Source organism: Mytilus trossulus, chromosome 3, assembly GCF_036588685.1.
Source record: "Mytilus trossulus isolate FHL-02 chromosome 3, PNRI_Mtr1.1.1.hap1, whole genome shotgun sequence".
In the NCBI taxonomy this organism is placed as follows: Eukaryota; Metazoa; Mollusca; class Bivalvia; order Mytilida; family Mytilidae; genus Mytilus; species Mytilus trossulus.
In genome coordinates, this window is record NC_086375.1 from 79,892,415 (window position 1) to 79,910,137 (window position 17,723).

At 30.3% G+C, this 17,723-nt stretch overlaps 2 protein-coding genes across 2 annotated transcripts in view; both read right to left on the reverse strand.

The window, feature by feature from the left end:
• Window positions 1–1,023: 1,023 nt before the first annotated feature.
• LOC134712568 (uncharacterized) lies at window positions 1,024–9,730 on the reverse strand. The gene is made up of 8 exons (XM_063574267.1): window positions 9,594–9,730; window positions 8,390–8,477; window positions 7,055–7,134; window positions 6,192–6,326; window positions 5,542–5,689; window positions 3,680–3,774; window positions 3,128–3,271; window positions 1,024–1,870 (listed from the first exon to the last, which is right to left on the reverse strand). The coding sequence occupies exons 1-8, from the start codon at window positions 9,710–9,712 to the stop codon at window positions 1,798–1,800; spliced, it is 882 nt and encodes a 293-aa protein (XP_063430337.1). The 5' UTR covers window positions 9,713–9,730; the 3' UTR covers window positions 1,024–1,797.
• A 653-nt stretch (window positions 9,731–10,383) lies between these two features.
• Window positions 10,384–17,723, reverse strand: part of LOC134712569 (putative ankyrin repeat protein RF_0381) — a 31,045-nt gene continuing 23,705 nt past the window's right edge. The window contains exons 12-13 of the mRNA XM_063574268.1: window positions 10,867–10,945; window positions 10,384–10,469 (exon numbers count right to left, since the gene is read on the reverse strand). The gene's annotated coding sequence lies outside the window, so the exon portion shown is untranslated. The remainder of the gene's footprint in view (window positions 10,470–10,866; window positions 10,946–17,723) is intronic.

Here is a 17,723-nt window from a genome sequence, read left to right on the forward strand (position 1 = left end):
GAAAAGCTCACTTGGCCCTTCGGGCCAGGTGAGCTAAAAATGCTTAGTACATGTAGTAAATATTAACAAAAAAGTATATAAACCATAAATAGTATAACTACATTATAAATGATCGGTATAGGAGATAAAAATATTAAGACAACTGCAAATAGGTTCTGTAATGACTAGGTTGTTTGGCAGTGTGAAATTGTCTAGATCTGTAAAATTGACTTTTATTTAAGGATCTCTCCAAGTTTATTTAACTATTGCCTATAAAAAGAAATAAGAAACCACATATTCTGAATAATCTTGGCCAGACCCAAGATAAAATAAGGAGCTAGTTCAATTCATATTGCTAAAATGTCATTTCAACATCAAAAGAAACTTTTGCAGTAGGAAAACTGCTTTAGAGCATGTTCAACAAATATAAAATTTGAACCTAGTTGACCTTTGATACCCAAACAGTGAAACTCAATTAGTTACCCTGATTTAAACTTGTGAAATAAATGAACTCACTGTACTGTTTTCCCTAAGTAAAACATAAAGGGGTCAAACATGTTTCTTAAATCTGAGTGTTTCATTTGCCTACACTATTTGTGTCACAGTTGCAATTTTTAAAAGTCACAACTGATTGGTGGTTATGAGCAATACACAAACTCATCTTCCTTCTAATGTGTTTTCATCATGGGTATTGACTGGTAAGGAGTAAACCTAACTGTTTTTCTTGTCTACACCTTGCTCCATGTGAGCCCACACTTTTGTTTTTGCCTAAACTTATTATAGTTCTTTGTCAATGATGGTCATTCTCTGCATATGTCATATGTTACTGTAGCAACAACCTCACATCAAGTGAATTTTACATTCACACATAGAATGTGATGTAATTTTACCAGTTTAACTATTTATAAGCCCATTTAAAGTATGAGGCCATTTTAATCTGGTTCACCAATGGATAGGGTTAGATGTTTAAAGTAACCAAATGTAACCTTGATTTCAGGAAATGCTTCATACAAAGAATGCTATCAAAATTCAAAAATCAAAATTAAGCAAAAATAAAATCATTGCTAACATCTATAAATTGACAGACTTAGTAACATGCATAAAATGATGTCACTCTTTGTAAAATACAATAGAAAAGTGACTAGTCTTTTGAAGCGTCTGTCCAACACAACACTGAACAAAGACCTCACTTGCACTTCAATAATACAACAACATTTATCCAACATTGTACACATATTGGAAATATCTATTTAAAAAAAAATCCAACATTGTTGGTCCAATTTTTACTTAAGTAAGAGCACTATTGAATGGATCAAAATTCATTCACTGTTAATAATGTACAATAGAAATTTTTTCTTATGAAACACTGTTTGTGAGAGTGGCTGACTTTAGTTAAAAAAATATTATAACACAGATAGTTCCTGAATAAGACTATGAACTATACCTTTTTGAAACTTTTTTCTTTGCTAAATTATAATTGTGTACAAAATTGTTTAAAACATTTTTTAATTCATGAGTGAAACAGACAAACATTTCTTGTTATTTCATCTGCAGTATTTATAAGTAGTAGTAGTGTAATAAAAAAAATGCCTTATTTTCTTTGTGTGAAAAAAAACCCTGTACTGATCCTTCTTATTGCATTTAAAGTAAGTGTATTTTTCTGATTCACTCTATGCAGTTGCATATATCCTTAAAATTGTTTACAATAAATGCATGGCAAAATATGCTGTCATTTATCATGTGACAGTTCAGTGAGGCAACATTTAGATGACATGTAACAGAAATGTCAATAACTTCATATACAATAGATTGAGGAAATTACTTTTTCAACAGCTCAATCATGTCATTATCTTTCCTATTCACTGCCTCATCGTAAGGTGTACATTTCCATCTAAAATTAGAAATAATTTTCACTAAAAATTCATGAAAAAAACTTTAAAGACTTAGTGAATGTAGAGAATGACAACATAATATCATAGCAGCAGGTTAAGAACGTTGTGCTTGATTTCAGTAGCTGGAAGCACTCTTTGAAACAGTTTTGTTAATTGTTTTGTTTGTGCATGATTTTTTTCTATCTACTATACAATTACTTTTAAGTTAGTTGCTTTTCTAGTAATTTTTAGTCCTTGTATATACATTTGTCATTCTACTAATTGAAACTAGAGGCTCTCAGGAGAATGTGTCCCTTTCAAGTATCTACTGTTGTTTTGGAAATCATGTTAAATAAGTTAAAAGTCATAATAAATAGAATTAGATACCCTAATAATGATTGAGGCCAAGATTGGTTTAATTTGCCCAGACGTTCAATTGCTGGCCATCCCAATGTAGTCTAAAACAGTTACTGAAGACCCCTTATCATTATTTAAATTTACTTTTTTAGTTGTGATCATTTGAAATTGTTATTTTACAATTTTCCTATAGATTTTTTTAGTAAACCCGAGCTATAGTAAACCACAGCTATAATCGTGAAAATTGAACTTGACCTTCATTTACAGGAGACAACCAATCTAAATTTGAAAAAAAAGTGTCAAAATGTTTTCATGTTAATGAACGGACACTGTTTGGCAGCAACCTGCCTGCCTGCTGCATATCAAAAAATCAATAACCGATATTTCATTAAAAAATCCAGTTAAAACTGCAAAATTTTCTTAAAATTTTCAGGTGTAGCAACCTAACAACAAAATGTCTTATGCATCAGAAAATTTGAGAGCAGATAGATCACGACCTGAGGAACATTTGTAACAATATCAGATTTGCTCTTATGTTTTATCTTCAAAATTATAAGCGAAACACTGAATTTGTCCCCATGTTCTATTTTTAGCCATGGTGGCCATCTTTGTTGATGAACAGGGTCATAGGATACATTTATTAAACTAGGTACACTAAGAATGATTTAAATAAAGGAGTAGGTAACTGATTAAGTAAAGAGATAAAATTAAAGCTGCATTGCAACTTACTGTTTTAGTATAAAGTAATGGATTTTATTGGAACTCTATAAATATAATAGTAAGGAATGTGGCTTTTTCTCTAGATAAAGAATATCATATTTATGAAATATTCCTCATAAGCCTGTAAAAAAAGATATCTGTTTTTATTGTAATTTTTTACTCATTAATTTAGGAAATTATTTTATGACTCCAAATTTTACCTGTCTTCCACATCCTTATTCATGATGTTTTGATTCAGAAGAAACTTAAGCAAGTGAATATGTCCCTCTGCTACTGCCATATGTAATGCTGATCTTTTATCATAGTCAGTTTTATTACAAAGTGTTGGGTCTGTCTTTAAGTACCTGCAATACAATAAAGGGAAAAGCAATTATAGGAAATAAATTCAGATTATTGAGTACAATAGTCCAAAAAATTGGTCCTTGTCCATAACTCCCTTAAAATTTGTCATAATGACAGTATAGCATGGTCATTTACATATGATGTTAAAAAATAGTGCCAATGATAGTTTTCTGTCAAAGGACATCAGAAAACTTGTGTTCATAATGTGCTATTGTTTCAATGCTGAAAAAATAGTCTCAGTTTAATAGAGATCCTGTATAAATGGTCAAATCAAAATGTTGGTAGAGTCTGGTTGAGAATTTGATGACAAATAATCCTACTGACAGTTTCATGCAAGGGTGTGTTTGAACAGACAGAGCATTTTACTATTCCACAATTGTCACAAGAATAATTTACATTTCAATGTATACCTGCGAATTGTCTTTAAATCACCTTTACAGGCTCTATTAAGAAATAGAAATATCCTTTCTTCATCTGAATGTTTGATGAAGTTTTTGTCTTCCTCCTGTTCAAATAGAAACAACGTCAGTTTTACATTATCATCATAATTTGTCTAGTTTATCCATTATAAAAATATAAACAATAACCATGTTAAAACTCAATAGATAAATAATAAGATATACTTCATTTACAAACCAATCAATGTAAAATGATAAACACTATATTCCATTTAATTTTTACATTTGTTTGATTACATTACACTTAAATTTAAAAAAGAAAGTATCTGCAGTAATGATGGTTTCAAAATTCAGCTATCAAGCATAAGCTTATCAAATATTTCATTTTTTATTGCATACTAAAGTTTAATGGTTGTAAATCTTTAATTGAAATCCAAATGACTAGAATAGTTTATAGTTTTCGCAATAGTTGATTTGTTGAAATTAAGCTGTAAAGATCATTTTGTTATCTGCAGATAAAACCAAAGTACTAACATAGTTTAAAATTTTTGCAATTTTTTTTTTGTTGAAACTAGCTTTTAAGTTTATAACCATGACTATAATTATTAAGGAACATGTAGTGATTGAAAAATTGCTGAGGTTGCATTAATAACTTCAACAGTACCAATTTAAGTGCATCAAATGCACATGTAGACAATTAAAGTTTTATGCGCTATCAAATAAAGATTGCCAGCAACTAACAGCTGATTTGTAGCGCAGACACTCTCATGATACCATGTCATGATATTGTATGGATGCATAGAAGTTGATGTTTATCCCAAATGAAACAAGCAAAACTAATCAACTCTATTATAATACTACCATCAAATCGTAAAACAAAAAACACAAGTTGAAGTATTTTAACCAATCCAGTAATTTTTAACCTATGAATGACAACAGGCTTGTGTAAGAAGCAAGAGTTGTTGTACTTATTTAAACTCAATGGCATTTTTTTTCCATATGATATAACAGATTTCTCAAGGGTTTGATGCTCTCACACTGTTCATTTTCAAACAGAATGGGGAAACTCATGATTGAAATTGATGCCATCCAAATTCAACCTTGTTCTGTGTTTTGTGATAATAAGCCTTGTGTATAACTTTCATATCATTTGGTTGATTCAAACATAAGCATATAGAGTGGGGTGCTCATTTTCGCCATATCTTTCCATGTTTTCTTCAGTTTATGTTCAGGTCTTTATGTTTTTGAATTATACTGATATTTCTATATGAAAATAACTTCAAATGCAAAATATTCTTAGCTTGAAAACGTGTTTGTTTTGAGTAAAATCATCTGAAAAGTTGGATTAAAGGGTATTTGAAATTTCCTAATTTTTTGTTGACAGGGGACACATATTCGCCGTTTTTACATATCTATTTAAAACCAAATAACTGCAGCTTTAAACAATATTTATCAAATAAATTTCATTATAGACGAATAGTGGACATTTCAAAGGTATAAAAAACTGAAATGTAGGGCAATCAGTCAAAGAATTACTAAGGAATGTTTCTTTGAAATCGTTTTTGTCATTCAGGAAAATGGCTGAAAATCGTTGTCCATTTTTCGGTCATTTGCCGTAAGTGCCGAAATTTAGTTTCATTTTAAAAAATAATCATAGTTGCTATAAAAATATAATTTAACGGCATATTTCTTCCATTTCAACCATCCTTTGAAGTTTTTACACCTCAAAATCATATAACGGCGAAATTGTGTCCACGGCGAATATGAGCGCCCCACTCTACACAACATGTGTACATAACATACAGACCAATGGACAATGGTAAACCTTATTGACCTCTTTGTCTAGTGGCAACATTAACTATATGAGTTCTTACTATATCTATATCTTCATTAGAGGCTTCATCCATTGCCTTTTGCAGTACTTCTTTTACTTCTTCAAATTCCTTTTTGCGTAATGTATTTCCTTTTTGATGCCAAAAGTTTATTTTCTCATTCAGTAAATCTACCGGCATTTTCAAAAAGCTGTAAGTAATAGAATATGAAAATACAATAGATAATGACAAGAGATTTTTTAAGTAGTATGGTTGTTTTGTGCTAAACGTCCAGTGAATTTTTCATACATTTTCAGAATATGGAAAAATTAATTTTGGTCAACTGAGTTGAATTATAGTAATCTCATAACATTACCAGTGTGTACCACCAAGTTTATACCATTTTGTAACATTGTATGCTATTTTTTTTAATTGTCCAATATTTGATAGAAACAGCAGCAATTTTTTTGATTGGTCACAGAAGGTGCAAATTCTTAAGCAAACAGACAAATGTGTGACTTCTTTTCATGAACAAATGTATTGACCTTTCCTCTGCATTTTCTGGCATTTATTTTTTAATGACTATGAAACCATATGCAGATTTATATTCTTTTGTTGTTTAACTAACCTAATTTTTGAGGAGTTAACAAATCAATTAAGCTTAAAATATACATATAGTGAGACTATTAAAATAAATATATCTGAATGTTTACCTGTTTCGAGCAAATGGTGAGACTTGTCTTTCATTTAAGAGATACTTGACATCCTTTATCTTTCCTTTAGCAGCAGCAACATGTAGAGGTGTATCTTTAAGATAATCACCACTGTCCATTTTGAAATATTTATACCTGACACAAAGGAATATAATTGTAATGGTACATGTACTACCTGGTTAATGGTTGATACTAAACAATTAAGCTATTTCACACAGACAAAAATAATTGCTTTGCAAAGAGCAGCTAAATACTACCTCAGAGGTCCAACCCTGAACAGTTGGGGCAAAAATGTACACAATATTGGCACTTGATACAGGTCTGAATTTGGATTGTAATTTTAAAAATATATTATTGTCCATTAACCAAGAAATCCTTGTTTCCCCCAAAAATCCTCAACAGTTTGAACCATAACCCCCAAAGCCAATTTTACAATCCCTTTGTGGTATGAAAATTTGTGGGAAAATTTTTCAGAGATCCATACACCATTCCAAAAGTTATTATCTTGAAACTATAAAAGTGCTTATTTTAGCCCCTTAATGGCCCCTAATTCCTAAACTGTTGGGATCATAATCAATCCAATATTATTGTAAATGCCTGTATTTTTATATTTATAACTATAGAAAAATTTCTATTGAAACAGTCAAGATTTAATCAAATTAGAACTAACAAAATCAGGTCTGAAGATGTATGCCAAACAATTATCCAGAACTGTCATTATTAACAGATGCAGATTTAGGGGTGTGGGTATGTGCACATCTTGATTATATAGGGAATCAGTGAAGCATGACTTGAGCAGGTCCTCACTTATGAAAATTTATGGATCTGCCACTGATCCATTTTAAATACTATGTGCTACTTACTTAAAGTCATCAAGTTTATGTAAATTTCCCTTTGAAGCAGCTGTCATTAGAATTGTCAATGTTTCCTCTTTTGGTGTTAGCTGTGCCCAAAATGAAAAATTAACACACATTTTTACACATACATTGAAGTAAAGTTTATTTTGTAATATAAACTATTGAGAAAGAGATCAGTGTGGTATAACACTAACTACAATCATTTTCCATGTTTTGACTGATGCTAATGTTGACGCTAATAGCAGACTTATGTGTTGCTTCCTTGACTATTGTTGCAGGCTCACAAAGCAAAACACCTCATAAAATTAAATCAAATATTGTATTGTTTGATTTGAAGCACAAGACCATCTGAAAAATAAGGAAATTAAATATTTTTGGATTGAAAAATACTCTTGTGACATTTTAAATAAATAAATTGCTTTTAATGATCCTTCTAATTTCAGTTATGAATTTTTGACACTCTTCACTACAGTTTCACACAATCTTCTCAAAAAAGACTATTTAGAAATATATATTTGGATAAACTTCTCTTTAGAGGATTTCAATTTAACACTATTGTAAAACTTATGAATACTGCCTTTTTTGTACTAACATTGATTTTGTTATCAACTAGAAGTAATAAAAGCAAACCTCACAAAATGATACCCTTGTCGCTTGCATAGTCCATCATTTGCTCAGGGAAACTAAGCAAGAGTACACATGCTGAAATTTTTTGCCTGCTTTACTGGTCATTGATTAATCATGAAAGTCCTTAACATAAAGTTTTTACTACAACTATCACGTAAACTTAACATTTTCAAAGATCCATGACAAAAAGGTCAAGGTCAGATAAATCTTGTGAAATGAAATGTTTTATACAAATAGTTTCTCTACCAGAGAGTACATGTAAAACCTATGTCTCCCATACTGCATATTCATCATAGGTGAGACAAAAATGATTTCAATATTAATGTATAAGTATATTTGAAATTCTAATATGATGTTCTTCAAACACTTTGAGTACACACTCGTGGTAAAATATGAATATATTGTTTGGCCTGTTCCTTTTGTACTTCAACATCATATGCTTTCCAACATCATAGAACAATGACCTAAGAATATTAGCATTTTAACGGAAAATTCACGCTTTTGAAATCGAAAATCATCAAATGGAAACATAATGCTTAAATGTGTTATAACCGTTTTTTTATACATATAAGACATATAAGTAAAATAATCATTTAAATTTATCTAAACCTATAAAAAGATGTTCATTTAATTTCACTTAGTTCACATTTAATTCATGATTTATTTGAATTGGTTGTAGAGACACACAATTAAAGTCTGTTATAAACTACTAACCTTAGTCTTTTGCACTGTATTGTTCTTACAATCCTCCAAAATCATTTTTACTTTTTCAGTCCCATCGTCTATTGGAAGTCGGTTTTCTCTGTAAAAGGATATGCTAATTATTAACATGTGATTTATAAGTCAATTGAAAGCTTTTAAACCAGCTATGATTTCACATTGTAACTACAGTGTTTCATTATTGGCTTTTTTATACATAATTGCAGTTAGACCATGTTGAGTAGAAATGCCTGAATAATTTTTCAACTTTTTTAAATATAATTCATTGAATTTACAATATTGAAAATTAACAGAGAAGTAATATATTCTTTTTCAATTTTTATTTTAATTCATATCTTTTTTTCAAAATGACTAATCTTTCAAAGTCATGTCACTTCTTCACTATGAAATTGATAGAACAGTTGTCATCGTAGTTTGTCTTAGTAACAGTGATAAAACACCATTACTGGCATGTGTGTGTTAAAGACTTAAATCTTAAGTGAATATGATTTTCAGTCTTCCTGCAGATGGCTGTGGTTCTCTGAGCTGTTTCCTCTATTAATAAGAACTGGACACCACAAATTTGCATAAACATGTGTTAAAGACTTAAATTCAACCAATCCTTCACCATGAATCACTTTTCTGCATTTTTTATATCATTATAGTTTGAATCAAATGATTTTTGGCAGAAATTCAGCCCAAAGTGTAACATTAAAAGCAATGTGTTGATTATTATTACATTTTTTTTATATTGTATTTGAATTTATCATAAATTTGGGTGGTAGGGTACAAACTTAGGTAGAACCTAAGTGGTGATTTACATGACAAATAAAACCTATGATCTTAACTTTGTGTAATGTAATTCTAGCAAAATTGTGATTTGATGAATAACAAGTGATTTGAAGGATCAGAATGATGTAAAACAAGACATTTTTGAACCTGTCCTAAGTCAGAAGACTGTTGCTCAGTGTTTGTCATTTATTAATGTGGTTCAAAAGTGTTTCTCATTATTTCATATAGAATAGATTTTTGGTTTTCCTGTTAGAATTGTTTTACATAAGTTATTTTGGGGCCCTTTATAGCTTTCTGTTCTGTGAGAGCCAAGGCTCTGTGTTAAAGGCCATACTTTGACCTATAATTGTTTTCTTTGTACACATTGTGACTTGGATGGAGAGTTGTCTCATTTTCACTTTTCTTAATTCTTTAAAACTAAATATACCTGTCTGGTATTGCAGCAGTAACCTTTGCCTCGTTGACAAGAAATTCAACAGCTTCCACATGTCCGTTGGCAGCTGCAAGGTGCAAGGCAGTACGTCCATCATAATCTCTTAAATTCATGTCCACTTTCTTTTCATATAAACTGTCAAATAGTGTGAATTTAAATATTTTACAAGAACACAGAAACTTAATACTGATATCAGCAATTCTTTTTTTAAACATCTGGCTTCGTATTTTAGTCTTGTACAAAGCAGGGTTAATATTTATACTACAAGTTCTTACTCAGAATATGCATTTACTTTGCCACTAGACATTTAGCATTCATACATTCATGGTTATTGGTACATGCCATCTGTTACCATTATTTCAATTTTTTTGTATTTTTGTAAAATAAATAATAATAAAGACAACAACATCCACCAATTATCGCATTTTTTATTGGTCTACATATTTTGCCAACAGACGGCATCTTCAGGACCCAATTCCTGTTCCTGAATCCAGAATGATTGACATTAGCTGGTAAAAAGTCACCATATGAACATCAAAATTGTAATTGATTGACTATATAACAGCTTGAACTAGCTCTTTCATGTCATTAATCTGTTTAAACAAACCATTAAGGTGTATCCATAGTTACATTAAGACATATTAGAACAATATTCATCAAAAAAAAAAAAAATAATGAGTCTAACTATTAGATGACCGAACATGCAAATCCATTTTATTGTGATTTTTGTGATTCTTCTCAGATTTCATACATTACGTGCTAAATGTTATAGGTATATATTTACCTTTGTAGGGTGGAAATGTCATTAGTTGCTGCAGCATATATCAATCTACAGGTCCTATAATCATCATTCTCTGTGTCCATTAACTCCTATCATATCATAAAGTATCAAACATTATTATACCTCAGTTATCATTTTTTATATAAATAATTACATTATATTTTAACAATTTTTCAAATTGCAAGCTTTGAAATATATACTGCAAGCGTCATTATATCTAGTAAAATATCAAATGCAGCTACCTATTGTATCTCTGGTTGACATCAGTGCAGAACGTAGTAGTATTTGCAGTATTTTCAAAGATTTGCATGATGTGAATTTGATATCATAGATAAAAAAACAATGTAAAATATATATACATGTAGTAATATTGAATTTTAATGGGCCAATGTTTTCTGACCAAAAATTTGTATCAAACTTTTATAAAGATCATGAAGATAGGGGAGATTCACAATTGAGTTAAAATTGGTCTGTTGTGATACTTACTGGACAATGATTCAAAAATTCATTATATACAACATCCATAGCAGAACTTTTTGCAGCTTCCCAAGGAGTTATATTCCATCTGAAGAAAAAAAAATCACACAATTACCTGACACTATAGGTGTTTATCTAAACAATGGCAGTAGAGGGTTAATTTTCTACATCAGGATAATAAAAAATCTAAGACAAAACAGAAATGTATCCATAGTACATGGATGTTCCATTTGTGCTATCATTGTCTATGTTCAGTTGACTGTGAAATTGCAGTAAAAACTCTACTTTGGAATTAAAATTAGAAAGATCATATCATAGGGAACATGTGTACTATGTTTCAAGTTGATTGGACTTCAACTTCATCAAAAGCTACCTTGACTAAAATCTTTAACCTGAAGCAAGACAGACAGACCAACAGACGTGCAGACCGAAATACTTAATGCCCTATAGTGGGGCATACAAAAGCTATAAGTCTGCTTATTTAGAAATAAATGCCAAAATAAAACTTTGCTTATCTTATATTGATTTATTCATTATTAGTGCATCCATTTTTCAGTGAATATATATACTGTTGTTTAACATTTGTTTTTTCCTAATATCTATAATACATTTGGTGTATATAAATAATATTATGAAATAGAAGTGGCAAAACTTATAAAATTTTTTCAAGTTCTGTTAACGTCAATGTTTCAATAGACAAGTTGAAGTATGAGCTATTGTAAAGCAAAATTATATCCAGGTGAAATTTGATCCGGTGGAAAAAAAGTCACAGTAGTTGATGTTATTTTTTTATCAAAAGGAAAATATTTTCCTGGGATATTTATTCCTTTGCCGTGAAATTCTATCTAGGTAGTTAACTTATTGCATAGTTATTAAAAAAAACATAATCTTTTCAAATGCTATGAAATAGTAATAGTGTATTTGAATTTAAGCTCCATTGTTAAAAAATGTATTATAATGGAAAATATTTTACATTGAAAATAATAATAATATCCTGAAATATTCAAGTAAATATCATTCTTTTAAAAAGAAAATTAGCATGAAACACAAGAAAGAAAACCAGAAGTAATTTCAATAATTATCATAATATCATGATTAAATAAGGTTAGTCAAACAAAGATAAAAGTAAGTTGTTTTCAGATCTCAGTACAAATATAAATTAAGAAGTAAAGGTAGCATTACTACTGTTAACAGTAATGGAAGAATATGAGTATGATGATATTTCTAAACTATATAAAAAGTTTTATCTGGGGACAAAGATGTAGTTGTTGATTGTATAGAAATCAGATAAATCATAGCATAAAAATAAATTAGAACAAAAGCAATTTCAACAACTGGATAGTATTTATATGTGAAATATTATCTGTCTTATTAAATCATGTTTTAAGTCATCTTTTTATATAAATGAATATATAAAAAATAAGATTCAAAGAAAAATTTCACTATGAAATAGATTCTGGAATATAGTGCGGTGACAGAAGTGTAAAAAGTCGTCTAGATCGCGAGATTAATCTCCCCAAATAACACATGGCTAAAAATGGTCTTAACTTAAAGACAAATATGTCTTCTTTAGTTTTTGCCCTGTCGTCAGAATTTCGTACGGTCACATTTTTCTAAAAAATCGTTTTAATGACTAGTAGTATATTGGAGAGTTTCAACCCCCCTTTTTCAAAATAAAAAATTGTGTATGTTTGCTTACATTTAACTGAAATAGTTTTTCCTGAAGGTATTTTCATACATCGAAATATTCTATTTAGTATTTCATTTTCTTACAATCTATAAAATTTGCGAAGTTTAGACTGTTAAAAATTGAGGTAATTTTAATTGTAAATTCGGACACAAACTTTAGTTTCTTTTTCATAGTAGTTATAAACATTATCCCATGATATGTTCAGCATATAGTATTATATAAAACTAATCAGTGATAAAAATTTCGGAACCAAGATATGAAAAAAACCTTAAGAAATCAATGGAAAAAGAATGGAGTAAAAAACTTCAATTTCAACACGGAACTTAATCACCTGCCTTCCGTCACATTTTGTGTATTAGCCAATAATTTGCTCTTAACTGATATATGATATTACTACCTTTTCGCTATTATATTCACATATTTGCACTGATATATGCTACATTCTTTGTTTGTATGTGTTTATATTCTATGTTTTTTGTTATAAAACATTAAATATACTTTGTCAGAAAAGTCTAATTGTAAAATCAAAATAATTGACGGATAGTTTCAGTAAATCTTCCGTGATATGTCAAGTCCGTTGTAACTTGCTCCATTAAGTTCAAAGAAAAGACAAAAGTTGTAAAATTTTATGCAGTGCTTAATATGCAAAGAAAAGAAAAAATGGATCTGAAATTTTGAGTCAAGTTACCAGTAGAGGAAAGTCGATTTTTGTATCTGCATTGAATAAAAGATTAGATGAGGTGAACATCAAGATGTTTCATGCGAAAGCTGGTAATTTACAGAAGATCGTGCAGGCTGTTTATCATTGTTCATGCTACAAAAGTTACACAAGTAAACATATTTGTTCCCCCTTTTAGAGTGAGGAAGCTTCTAATCTGATATTTAATGACGACATACACTTATCGGACTGTTGTCCCTCAGTTTTGGGTATGTGTATGCGTTCTAAAATGCAGTCGTTCAACTGGAGCGCTCGTATATTGTGTTGCAACAAAAAAATTAGAAAGATCTAAAACTACTCAAGTTTGAATCAGATGAGCGTATTAAGAATGTTTTAACCGTGTCAGATAAAGTTAAAGTTGAAATAGTTTCCCGTCCATCTTTTTAACTTCAAGCACTCTGTCATTTTGGTTGCATTACAAATCATTTTAGTATTTGCTAAAAACGAAAAAAAAGCAGATATCTCAGATCACGATACTGCTTTTACTAATTTAATTTTGGCTATTGACAACGATGTAATGGTCATTCCTCATAACACCGTTACTAGATAAATATACTACTTAGTAGTAGAACTTTTCTTCCAGCTGATTCTAATTTAAAATATTCCACTTGTAAAATGCAGTCTAAACTCATTGATTTCTATAGAAATTCAGTTGTCAAACAACTTCAACAAGTTCAAGGCAAATATAACAATATATTGTAGCAAAATAACTATTTGAGATGCCATATCAGCTGCTAGTCAATTGAAAACTGAACTCAAAATTTTAATGTCAAATGTAATAGACACAAATAACGGAGATATGTCATTCCGCTGCAAGTATACAATAGAAAAGACATCTCTACAAACTCTACAGAAGTATACCCAACTTCGGAAGAATTGTCTCTTTCTTCTTCAATTCAGTCAAAGCCTTTGTCTTTATTGCAATTCATTTGATGGTAACTCGATGAAACTGCCTAGCAAAGACTATTCTCAGGAAATGGCATCACAGAAATTGCGTAATTGCTAAAGCAAATGGTGCGTCAACCGTTTGTGTTGCCATTTGTTTTCACTCCTTTTCATTTAGGATTGGCTTTACAAATGTACCATGATTTTGGTTCGAAACAGTTACACCTTGTTGAAATATTGAATGCCAATGGATTTTATGCTTCTTAAAGTAGAGTGCGACGCTATCTAATGTGTTGCCAACCATGTAATTGAGCTAAATCAAGATAGTGTGTACGTCTCATGCCTAATATAAAAAATCTTTTATATATTCAGGATCTATTTTATGGAATAATTTACCAATATCCATGAAAAAATCAACATCAAGTACAAGCTCATTCAAAAAAGATTTAAAAAATTACTGGTTGGAACATTAAGAAGCTGTGTTTTTTATATGCATAATTATTTTCACACACTTACTCAAACTTGTTATTGTTGATGTTATTACTATAAATATATGGTACCAAATATATGTCATATGTGAATTTGTAATTTTTACCTGTTGTGAAAATTGTATACTTCATTTTTTATTTCATTATTCATGTATGTGTGTCTGTTTGATATTTTGTAATTGTTTGTTATATTTCATTGTATTTCATGAGGGCCTCAGGGAAGATTAGCTTTATAGCTAACTGTGTAACCCTCTTTAAATAAAGAATTATTATTATTATTATTATAATGTTTCCCCATTATCTTTGCAGACAAGCATATGGATGTCATCTTAACCCCATTTTAGATCTCTGTTAAATCTTGGATGAATTGAAAGGGATGGTATGAAGCTGGTATTTCTTTGAGAACAAATGTCTTCGGACTTCCTACAATACCTTGTCTGTACTTGTAAAGAAAAACTCAAAATAACGTGTTTGCTTTGAGGAGAACCTTTCATGTGCATACCTGTGGCCATGAGTGAAATGTATAGAAATATTAAAAACATGTCTTGTGACGGTTGGTGAAAATGAACATGATGGATATAAAGGTTGATTAGGTATAGAGCTTGTTGAACTGATACTCACGTCCCAGCCCCTGGGTTTGGGGAATGTTGGTGTGCCCTTAAAAAAGTCAAATCCCGCCACATTCTGTTTGTGTCTGTTTCAAGTCACAAGACGGTAATCCGTATGTTTCTATATACTATATTTTTTTGTTTCTTATTCATTTTGTACATTAATTAGGTCGAGAGATTTTTCGTTTGTTTTACAATATTCATTTCGTGAATACTATGCATTATAAATTTTACTCATTGTTGAATCCCGTACGGGACGTATTGGTAAGTTATGTCTCATTTGCAATCATATCACATCTTCTTTTCTTATATGGAATACTTTTGAAGTTTGTGGTACGTGGTAAGGAAAAAAAGGGGGGATATAGGTATAAAACTTAAAATGTAATAGATATTAACCAGAGTAAAATACGCAACAACAGATAATACTATATGGAAGCAGTAATACTTGTGAAAAAAACCAAAAGCAAACGAATAGTCGAATAAACGAAAACCTGAAGTATCCGCAATTCAATTTGAGGTCATATTTGACTGTAGTGTTCTATTGCTTTGATTTGATACCTCACTTAATATGATAGTTTAAAAAATAATTTTAAAGTATTGTCCTTCATGACACTTGATTTTTACCTGAAATTGAAATTTTTCAAAAGGTTAAGGTGCTCAAACATTTTATAAGTTGAAAACTTAATTTTTGAAGTTTTGTTTATAAAACGTCGTTTTAGGATTTTTTTGATAAAATATATCTTAATGATTAAGGTTTATGTATAATAGCAAACATTATTAAAGCCGAAACAGTATCGTTTGTATATAGGTAGAGTTTAGAAATAGAAAAAAATATCAAAATTGAAACCTTCCCAAATTTGACAAATTTTCACATATGACCTTTGACCTCAATTTCAAAAAATTGTGCCCATACTAAGTCCTGACGACAGGCATATTATTATAGTACACGATTTCCTCTTTCCAAGTGTATATTATATAGGTGTGTGTTCGGTGGGGAGATTAAATTCAAAAAAATCTACCTTCAGTCACCGCACTAATATATTATATTACTATCTTTAAAATATAAACTGCTCATAGTTACCTCCCTTTGGTTCATAAATTATGCAAATTTGTTCTACCTTTGTGAAACATTTTAAAATTATGGTCAGATATATATTGATTGCGAGTAACTAACATAGTAGTTAATGGGACTCTATTTCACAAGGATCTGTAAAATATGGCACGGCAAATATTTACCAGTACATACTATCCGCATAACACAGATAGATTTTCACTCTTCTGGATAAAATCTAACTGTGAAATACCATGCCTGGAAAAAAATACTGGAACAAATTATCCCCAGGATAAAATATCACAGAGGAAGAAATAAACTGTTACACTACTACTATCCCATAATACTTCTGCTATGAGTATTTTTTAAAGAGCAACTAATCAATGTGAACATACATCACTAGGAAAAGCATGCTCACAAGAAGGTGAATACCAAATTTCATGGTGCTCTGTTCTTTGATCTTAAGAACTAGAGGCTCACCTTGGTCTATGTGAATATCAAACAAAGGAAGCAGATGGATTCATGACAAAATTGTGTTTTGGTGATGTTGATGAGTTTGTACATCTTAATTTACTGAACATTATTGCTGCTTACAATTACCTCTATCTATAATGAACTTAGCCCAGTAGTTCCAGTGGAAAATGTTAGTAAAAACTTTACTATATAGGACAATAACTCCTTAAAGGGTCAATTGACCATTTCTGTCATGTTGAATTATTTGTAAATCCTACTTTGCTGAACATTATTGCTGTTAACAGTTTATTTCTATCTATAATAATATTCAAGATAATAACCAAACAGAGCAAAATTTCATTAAAATTACCAATTCAGGGGCAGCAACCCAACAACAGGTTTTCCGATTCATCTGAAAATTTCAGGGCAGATAGATCTTGACCTGTTAAACAAGTTTACCCCCATGTCAGATTGGCTCTAAATGCTTTAGTTTTTGAGTAATAAGCCCAAAACTGCATTTGACCCCTATGTTCTATTTTTAGCCATGGCAGCCATCTTGGTTGGTTGGCTGGGTCACCAGACATATTTTATGTAACCAAATGATGATCGTGGCCAAGTTTGATTTAATTTGGCCCAATAGTTTCAGAGGAGAAGATTTTTGTAACAGTTAACAACGACGGACGACGACACTGGACACAAAGTGATGAGAAAAGCCCACTCAGCCCTCTGGGACAGGTAAGCTAAAAATCTAGGATGCATTGTATTAAAGGGGCTACAAGATATATAAAAATAATCCAAATTTAATTAATTTAAATAAATTAGCTAATGATGGATTATGCATGGATTATCAGTGTTCATTTATTAATAGGAAAAAGATGTCAACATTGAAAGTGAAACAAAGGTAAATCATTTGGTTGACTGATTCAATCCGGAAAGACTCATTCTTATTATCTTATCGAGTAAAAATGATGAT